Raw genomic sequence first — 9,298 nt, 5'->3', positions numbered from 1 at the left:
ATAATAATAATAATAATAATAATAATAATAATAATAATAATAATAATAATTCTACTTAATCACTTGGAATCCAAGTGGATTACAACAATAAAACGAGATACAGTTAAAAATTCTAAAAACCGCTATCCCTCCCTCCCATATGTCATTGTATTACACAACCCTTGTGTTGAATGGCAATTCACACAACAGAATGTGCCACCCAATGTTCATGGATGCCTACCTTCATGTATAATGGACTCATGTGTGCAACTCTGCCTCTGCAACCTTCAACTGAACACAGATGTTCTGCATTCTACAGACTAACACATGAATAAAGACACAGAGTTGCAGCCATAGATTCCTAGTTCCAAACCATATAGGATTTTACAAGTCACAAGCAGCATCTTTTGCATCCCTTGCAAAACAGAACAGGAAGGCTTTGTATGCCTTTTACCATCTTGGCATTTTAGCTTAAATCTTTATCTCATAGCATCTTTATTTGGACAATAGCTTCCAGAATTCCCATACCAGTATGGAAACCTTGGGAACTATAGTTCCTATCTCCAAAATAAATTTGGCAAATACTACTCTTTCTCTCTCTTTTTTTTAGGCTGGGGAGGGGAATCATGAGGAGCTCTAGATATTGTTGGATTGCAATTCCTATCAGCTTCATAGCAAGCAAAGTCAATCGTGAAAAATGCTAGGAAGTGTAGTCTACTGATATTTGGAGGGCCTCATGATTCCCATCCCTGTTTCTGGATTTCTTTGGATGTAGAGACTATCTATAGAGTATCCCTCAGAACAGGACATTTGCACCCTGGTTGGTGGGCATTTGGGGGGCAATCCACCTAATTTGCACTCCCCTGATCACAGATCAAACTTACCAGTTCCCGATAAAGTGGGTTGAGAGTGAACCACAAGGCAACTGCACATCGCTGGCCTTTGGTGACTGCCTTCACACCATGAGGGTTTTCACCACCCGATGAAAAACTGATCATGCGCCCACATTTGGGTTTTATAGAGGCCTGGTGAGTAGACATAAGCATACATAAGAACATGACAGAGGAAGTTCTAATTCAAAGCAAAACTCAGTCTCCAGTTTCTAACAGTGGGTAAAAGCTGCAACATTACCAAGCTATTTTCCCCTTTAAAGCTATCCTAACCCCAGAACCAATTCATCTGAACATGTCAAATGCAAGCCATGCTCATTCAGGACCATCCAAGTGGTCAGCTGGTATCACATCTTATAGCAGTGGGTTCCATAGCTGAACTAAGAACCACAGGAAGATATACAGTGCCTTGCAGAAATATTCATACATCCCTCTTTGATTTTTCCACTTGGGAAAGCCCCAGTACTAGAGAATTTTTATTTTAATTAAGATTTCTGCCACAATAAGAAATATTTTATATCTTCACAGTATTTAGCATCCTATGTCCATCAAAGGGCAATATATCCATTCTAAGTCCAGGTTGTAATGTAGCAACCAACATTCCTTCAGTGAAGCACAAATATTTAAATGCGGATCTACACTACACTGATACTCATCCCCTGACCTACAGAAAAGCCTCTGCAGCCTCACATAGCCATTGCATGCTTTGTAAGAGGCTGCTGCCATACTGCAGAATTAGCGCAGTTTTATGCCACTAACTGCCAATGCTCTATGTTATGGAATCCTGGGATTTATAGTTTGTTGTGGCACCAGAGTTCTTTGACAGAGAAGCCCAAATGTCTCACCAAACTACAAATCCCAGAGTTCCATGGCACTGAACCACAGCAGTTAAAGCAGTCTCAAACTGCACTAATGCTGCATGCAGCCAATGTGTTGCAGAAGCAATATGGCTCTTGCTGGCTTTTGTCACCAAACAGATAGGCTTGACTTGCAAACCATGGTTGTAGCCACACTGCTGAATTAAAGCAGTTTGACACCACTTTAACTGCCATGACTCCCTCCTATAGCTCAGAGAACTACAAATCCTAGAACTCCATACAATGAAGCCATGACAGTTAAAGCGGTGTGAAACTGCATTAATTCTGCAATGCAGAGGTGGTTTTAGTGATACCTCCTTATTCTGTGGACAAGCTATACTAATAAAGTATCATTTCTTGATATGGCCAGTTGGTGGCAGGAGAAGGCCAGGTAATTCCTCATCTCACTCGAAGGCTATTTTTAGTGGAGATTTTCTTTCTCCTCTCTGGCTTTTGAGGGCTTTTAAGCAGCCTTGTGATGAAATCTGGGTCCCAAGCTGGAAATGTCGCCTCCGCCTGTCTTTCCAGGTGTTTGAGCATCTTTGTGGTGATGCTAAACTCAACTGGATTGGCGGAAAGTGATAGGAATTGGACAACTCACTGTAGAAGCTGCTGCTGTTGTGTGCCTTCAAGTAACTTCCAACTTACAGCAACCCAAAGGCAAACCTATTATGGGGTTTTCTTGGAAAGATTTATTCAGAGGAAGTTTGCCGTTGCCTTCTCCTGAGGCTGAGACTTGCCCAAGGTCACCCAGTGGGTTTCATGGCCAAACGGGGAAATGAACCCTGGTCTCCAGAGTTTTGATTCGCTGGAGACTAATGCTCAAACCACTACACCTTGCTGGTTCTCCCACTGTAGAAGACAATCAGACATATTAAAGAAAAGGAGGGCTAGCTCACCGTTACTGTCTTGGCATCCATCTCAGTAAAGATGAAATCACCGCCTTCGAAATCATTGTTCATGTACAGGAGAGCACTAAGGAAGATAGGAGGAAAAGTAAGTCTTGGGGGGGCAAGGATATATGCACCCCTATTCTATACAGACAGACCTACCTGGAATGAGATCCCCCTGTGGGTCTTGTGAGACTGCAGCCCAAGCATGCATCTGCACTGTAGAAACAATGCAGTTTGACACCACTTCAACTGCCATAGCACAGAATCCTGGGATTTGTAGCTTTGTGAGGCACCAACACTTTGTGGCAGAGAAGGCTAAAGACTTTGCAAAACTATAAATCCATAGAAATGCCTAGAGGGGTTTTGTTTCTAGCAATTGCTAAAGTCCTTGCAAAACTACAAATCTGAGGATGGAGCTGAATACTTAAAATGGCATCAAATTGCATTGTTTGTACAGTGGAGATGCATCTCAAGATACTTGAAGGGGCACATTGTGATATCATGGACGTGTATTAAGCACTATTTTTCAATGTATTGGTTGCATAATAGAGGCTAAAGTAAGGAAGTATTGGGAAGAGGGAAAGAATGGCAGGTTGGAGTGAATGCTGATTGATGAAATGTTTGATTAAATTTGCATAAAGGCAATTAATGAGTTGGTGAATGACAGACTGCAGGTATCTGATTTAGTTAGAATCTGGATTTGTATGGTGTATGAATGGCTTGTGTGAGAGAGTGTGGAAGATTTGTGTTCTGGGTGCATCTACACTGTAGAAATAATGCAATTTGAAACCACTGTAGCTGCATCCTATGGAATCCCGAGACATTCCCTCACCAGTGTGTCAATGCATAATGGGACCAATGCTCTTAATGCACATTAAGACAATTATCTTAAAATGTTCTAAGTGGTATTTATTTGTTTGTTTATTCAATGTATATCCCACCTTTCTCTTGTGATTAGACCCAAGGTGGCTCACAGTATGGATTAAAATAAAGTACTATTAAAATCCTAATAATAAAACCTTCCCTCGATTTATACATGAGGTCGACCAACACGAGTATATTCGGTAGTTAAAAAGCCACTAAACAAGATTTTTTTTTAATTGGGACATATTAGAGCATTAATTCAAAACACATTTAAAATATAATCAGAAGATGTTTTTAAAAAAGACACAATACCCCATAAAGCACCCTTCTGTCTCAACCCATTAAAATCTGAAGACCAATTTAATTCAAAAGTTCTTTGCCTGCTGGAGAAAAGAGAGCAGGGATGGAACCAGCCAAGCCTCCCACGGGAGAAAGTTCAACAACCCGAGAGCAGCCACCAAGAAGGCTCTGTCTCCCATGTCCTGCCCAAATGAACCTGTGATAGTGGAGGATCAGAGAAAAAAATCCTCCCCCAAAGCTCTTAAAATTTAGACAGGTTCATGCTAGGGGGTTCTCTTTTAATAAAATTAAAATGTCTTCATGCCCTCCAGAGTGAAAGACCCACCTGTAATCTCGGAAGGTGTAGGCAGGCGGTTCTTTCCAACACTCATTGGCTTCAGGGTCCAGTAGGCAGTTGTCTGCATGGATGGGATGGCTCAGGTCATTCCTCCGCTCCTGTTGTCCTGAACCAGACAAAAAATATTACTCTTCAGTGGCCAACCCCATCCTGATATTTTTTTGAGACTGATGAAGACAATCCTAACAAGGCAGGCCTTCAATTTATTGCAGTCAGCCATCAACTTTTGTGGGGGTTAGGGGTGCAGCCCTCCCCCACGAAAGTGGAAAAAATGTGAATACAGACCCCCTTTTTTTTTTTTTTACCTGAGAGCACTTTTCTAGGCATCTGTAAGTCCTCCATCATGACTCTATGGTCAGCTTCCACTAAAAGTTGACCACAGATTCACGCTGGAGGACCTACAAATTCTAGAGAAACACTCCTTCTAAGCATCTGTGGGTCCTCCAGTGCAACTCTATAGTCAACTTTCCCAAATGTTGACCATAGAATCATGCTGTAGGACCTACAAATACCCAGGGAAACTTCCCTCAAGGCATCTGTAGGTCTTCTAGCATGATTCTATGGTCAACTTCTGCTGAATGTTCACCACAGAATCGTGCTGGAGGGCCTTCAAATGTTTGGAGAAACATTATGTTTGGAGAAACATTTGTTGGTCCCCCAGTATGACTATATGGTCAACTTCCCCTGACGGTTGACCAAGGAATCATGCTGCAGGACCTACAAATGCCCAGAGAAACATTCTCTCTAGGCATCTGTAGGTCCTCCAGCATGATGGCTGGAGGACCTACCGATGTTTAAGAAGAATATATATTTTTGGTGGCAGGTGCAAATAATCTGTGAATATGTGAAGTCAAAGGCTTTCATGGCCGGCATCAATGGTTTTTTGTGGGTTTTTCGGGCTATGTGGCCATGTTCTAGCAGAGTTTCTTCCTGATGTTTCACCAGCATCTGTGGCTGGCATTTTCAGAGAATGCTTTGCCTGGAAAAAGTGAGTGTATATATACTGTGTGAGCCTGGGAATGCAGGAGTGATTTGCATGTGTTTTGTTCTGTGCTGATGGCAGTCCTCAGGCTGGGAGGCTAATGCAAAAGAGGATTAATGTCTGCTAATTGGGGATCATTATCTGCTGGGAAAGCCCCTGACTTTGAGGGGTTTCCCATTTGCATTTGCTGAGTCCTTATTTTGCTATTCCTCAGGACTGGTAGCCAAATATTGTTCACTCTAAGGGTTTCTTCTTTCCGGTCAAAATTATCCAGATGTTTGTGAATTTCAATGGCTTCCCTGTGCATCCTGACATGGTAGTGGTTGGCATGGCCCAGAATTTCAGTGTTTTCAAACAGTATTTTATGCCCAGGATGGTAAAATAATAAATAATAAATAAAAGTTTAATAAATAATAAATAAAAGGACTAAAACCCAGAGCAGATTTACAATCCCTTTGACATTAGTGCAAACAGCTGTCTCTGGACAGAGGTGCTCCTGATCAGCCCCACGGCAGATAAGGGAACAGAGATTCAGCTTATGAATTTCCACAATCCCCTCAAATATAGAGGTTCACAGTTTGGATGTACCTCTGAATTGAGCCCTGAAGATGGAGGCCCAGATTTTAGTAGTGATCAGAAATGCATCTGCACAGTTAAGGCCAGTGTGTCAGCTGCACCTGGAGATGATAGACACAAAGACATGGTGGGATCTGTAGTTTGATGAGCTGCACAAGAGCTCTCTAGTCTACCTGAATGGCAGCACAAATTCTAGGTAGCTCTCACCAAAGTACAACATCCCAAGATTTCCAAGGATACATTCATGACTGTTAAAGTGGTATTGTACTGCTACACCTGTGTACTGCAGATACATTCCAGCTCACAAGAAAAAAGAAAAACACAGAAGCTGAATGGAAGCTGTATGTAAAAGGCTCATTATGGATGCAGCTGAATCCCTTCTTTCTGGTCACAACTGACATTTCTTCCCAAGCTGTGCACAAGCCATGAATTATAAAAATGTGGGAAATGGTCTACTTTTTCCATTTAGCATGGTATTAATTCCTCTGCCTGGCAGCAGCTTTGTACAATTATAAGCAAAGCCTCCTATCTGGTGTTTTCACTTGGTGATGCTCACTTACTCTGTTGTAGGTTTTAGTCAGAATTTTAAAGATGTGATCCAGTGTGTGAAACCATTTTGGGGAGAGGGTTTGGTGGAGAAAGTCCAGAACCTTGGATAGCATCTTTACATTTCAGACTAAAACGTGAAGTGGTACCCCACAATCATGGGTGAGATCAGTCTCAATTTCTTGGTACTCTTGAGTTGGGCTCCTTCCCCACAGTTCTGGGAGAACAAAGGAGCTGAGACCAGAAGCTAGTTCATGCTTCAGCTGAACCTTGCTTCAGTTGAGGCTCCTCCACAGAGGAATAGGGTGAAGAAGTCCTTCCAACACTCCAACACTCGCTAAGAAAGGATAGCTTTGCATTTTGGGAGGCCCCATTATCTCCTCCTGGACTTACCTGACAGGGCAGTCCGGCACACGAGATGTGTGTAGGAGAAATAGAGGGTGGAGTTGAGCATGAAGTAGGATTCTACAATCTTGCGGGCTTTCTCACTGACGTCGTAGAAGAGGCGGGCACTCTGCAGAGGGACACGGCCCTCGTAACCAAACTGCAGGGAGAACAAATCAGGACCATTGAATCATTCCACATCGTGGCCCACCTGGCAAGGAGACAATGAGCCTCTCCCACGCTGCTGGGTGGCAGGACCAATTGCACCTTCTAATGGTGACCTCAGGTGTTAAACGTAGCCTAGTTTATAGCCACAACCAGAGAAACCAGTGGGAAGTTTCCACATGCACAGGGAACCCTAAATAATTAACCACCACTTTATTTATTGTTGGCGTTGTTGGTGTGAGCTTTCAAGGTGCTTCCAACTTATGGAGATCCTAAGGTGAACCTATCACAGGGTCTTCTAATGAGCGACTCACCAAGGTTACCCAATGGGTTTCCATTGCTGAGTGGGGATTTGAGCTCTGATCTCTAGAGTCATAATCCAACACTCAAACCACTATATCACACAAGCTTTTTGGCCCAACCCCTTTCAAACTTGATGGAAACATAATTCACCTGGGCTCCAATTACCAGCAGAATGGACCTCCTTCTCTCCATGCAGCTGATATCTGGTAAAACAGGTTGGGGGGCAGTTACAATTATGGCAATAGTGTCACAATTGTGCCTAAGTAGCAATCATGAATACAGAATGATTTTCTAGATTTACTCATCCATAACTGTTCCATATTCATGAGCACTAGTCAGGCATGATTTTGTCTCAATCATAACCCCCCACTTCAGATTTTACCAGGCATCAGCTGCGTAGTCCATTTTGCCATTGAGCAGAGCCCAGTTGAATGTTGTTTCTGCCAGGTTTGGGGCTGGGCTGAGCAAGAGGAAGTTACATGTTGCATCAGCAGATGATACATAATTCTGCCCTTATGTATTTATTATGGCCCCTACCACCTACTTAGTTGGTGGACTCTTGGTATCCACTGGGGTTTGGTCACAGGAACCCCTTTGGATACCGAAATCCATGGATGCTTAAGTTCCATTAAATACAATAGCATTGTAATATGGTGTCCCCTTAGCTAAAATGGCAAAAAATAAAAATAAAAAAAATCAAGGTTTATTTTTTGGAATTTATATTTTCTTGAATATTTTCAAGCCATGGACATTTGAATTTGTGGATAAAGACTGTGGATATGGAGTACCAACTATACTTAACAAGTTACATAGTTAAGTTTAAGTAAACTTAGCTAAGTAATCTCTCCTGGCCTGATAGCTACCAACATGGCTAACTCTTCAGTATTCATGATCAGTACTTAGGCATGATTTTGTCACTATTTCTATGAATGTAACTCCCTCCCCAAATCAGCTACTCAAGGAGAAGGAGATCCATTCTGTTGATGACAGACACATGGGTAAATTATGTTTTCATTAAGTTTGGGGCAGTAGAGCCTGAAAAAGACACTTAATTAAGTACAGGTTGAGTCTTCCTTAACTAAATGCTTGAGATTGGAGGTATTTTGTGTTGTAAAATTTTAAAACAGATTTTGGAAGAGCTGTATTTGCATATGTGTACATAATGAAATATCTTGGGGATAGGACCCAGATTTAACCACAAAATTAATTTACTGAAAGACATAGCCATGTTAGTCTGGAAAATCAGTAGGAAAAAGATCTTGTAGCACCTCTGAGACTAACTGAAACAAAGAAGTTAGTAGCATGGGCTTCCATAGACTTCAGCCTACTTTCTCAGATAGATGCATATAGGCTGAATCTCCCTTATTCTGAATTCAGAATTTTGAAATACTTCAAAAACCAAAACTTTCTTCATGGCTGGCTGAGATAGTGACATCTTTCTCTCTAATGGTTCAATGTATGCAAACTTTTTATCATGAACAAAATTATTCAAAATCTTGTACAAAATTTCCTTCAGGTTATGTGTAAAGTGTACATGAAACATAAATGAATCCCATCTCCAAGATATCTCATTATGTTTGTTGTTATGCACCTTCCAGTGGGTTCTGACTTATGGTGACCCTAAGGGGAACCTAACACCCTAAGGTTTTCTGGAGCTAAAAGGATGTGACTTGCCCAAAGTCATCCAGTGAGTTTCCATGGCTGAGAGAGAATTGAACCCTGATCTCCAGAGTTGTAGTCCAATGCTCAAACCACTACATCATGCTGGCTCGCTATCTCATTATGTAAATATATGCAAATATAAGTATTCCCCCAAAAACATTATCCAAAATCCGAAACACTTCTGGTCCCAAGCATTTCAGATAAGGAAGACTCAAACCATACCTCTCCCTATTCCCAGTTTAGATTGCCATCTCTCAGGGGTACTTTAACTGTGGATTTCCTAAAGAGGTAACTGGTTTGACTGGATGATCCTTGGGGTCTCTTCCTACTCTATGAAAACTAACAATAGTTGCACAGTGTGTCTTGCACCTTGAGAGCTTTGAGAACAGTGGCCCCTTCAAACTTCTCGTTGGGGGTGTGAGGTGAAGTCTTCCCTCTGTAGCCATCTCCAGCCAGTAGAACACCCTGAAAGAGATGGAAGAGAGACCAAAGTTGTTCTAAAAAGGACTCCACAAAAGGATTCACAGGTTTGCCAAGCTGGAGCATGTCCAGAGGAGGCC

General features: G+C 41.9%; 1 protein-coding gene across 1 annotated transcript in view; it reads right to left on the bottom strand.

The window, feature by feature from the left end:
• P3H2 (prolyl 3-hydroxylase 2) overlaps positions 1–9,298 on the bottom strand; it is a 122,910-nt gene that overhangs the window by 6,659 nt on the left and 106,953 nt on the right. Inside the window, exons 10-14 of the mRNA XM_042460953.1 lie at positions 9,108–9,203; positions 6,618–6,768; positions 4,109–4,226; positions 2,626–2,701; positions 864–1,004 (exon numbers count right to left, since the gene is read on the bottom strand). Of these exons, the coding sequence (XP_042316887.1) occupies positions 864–1,004; positions 2,626–2,701; positions 4,109–4,226; positions 6,618–6,768; positions 9,108–9,203 (582 nt within the window). The remainder of the gene's footprint in view (positions 1–863; positions 1,005–2,625; positions 2,702–4,108; positions 4,227–6,617; positions 6,769–9,107; positions 9,204–9,298) is intronic.

This window comes from Sceloporus undulatus, chromosome 3 (assembly GCF_019175285.1).
Source record: "Sceloporus undulatus isolate JIND9_A2432 ecotype Alabama chromosome 3, SceUnd_v1.1, whole genome shotgun sequence".
In the NCBI taxonomy this organism is placed as follows: domain Eukaryota; kingdom Metazoa; phylum Chordata; class Lepidosauria; order Squamata; family Phrynosomatidae; genus Sceloporus; species Sceloporus undulatus.
The sequence above is the reverse complement of the archived record's forward strand: the minus strand, read 5'-3'. Positions and strand labels throughout refer to the sequence as shown.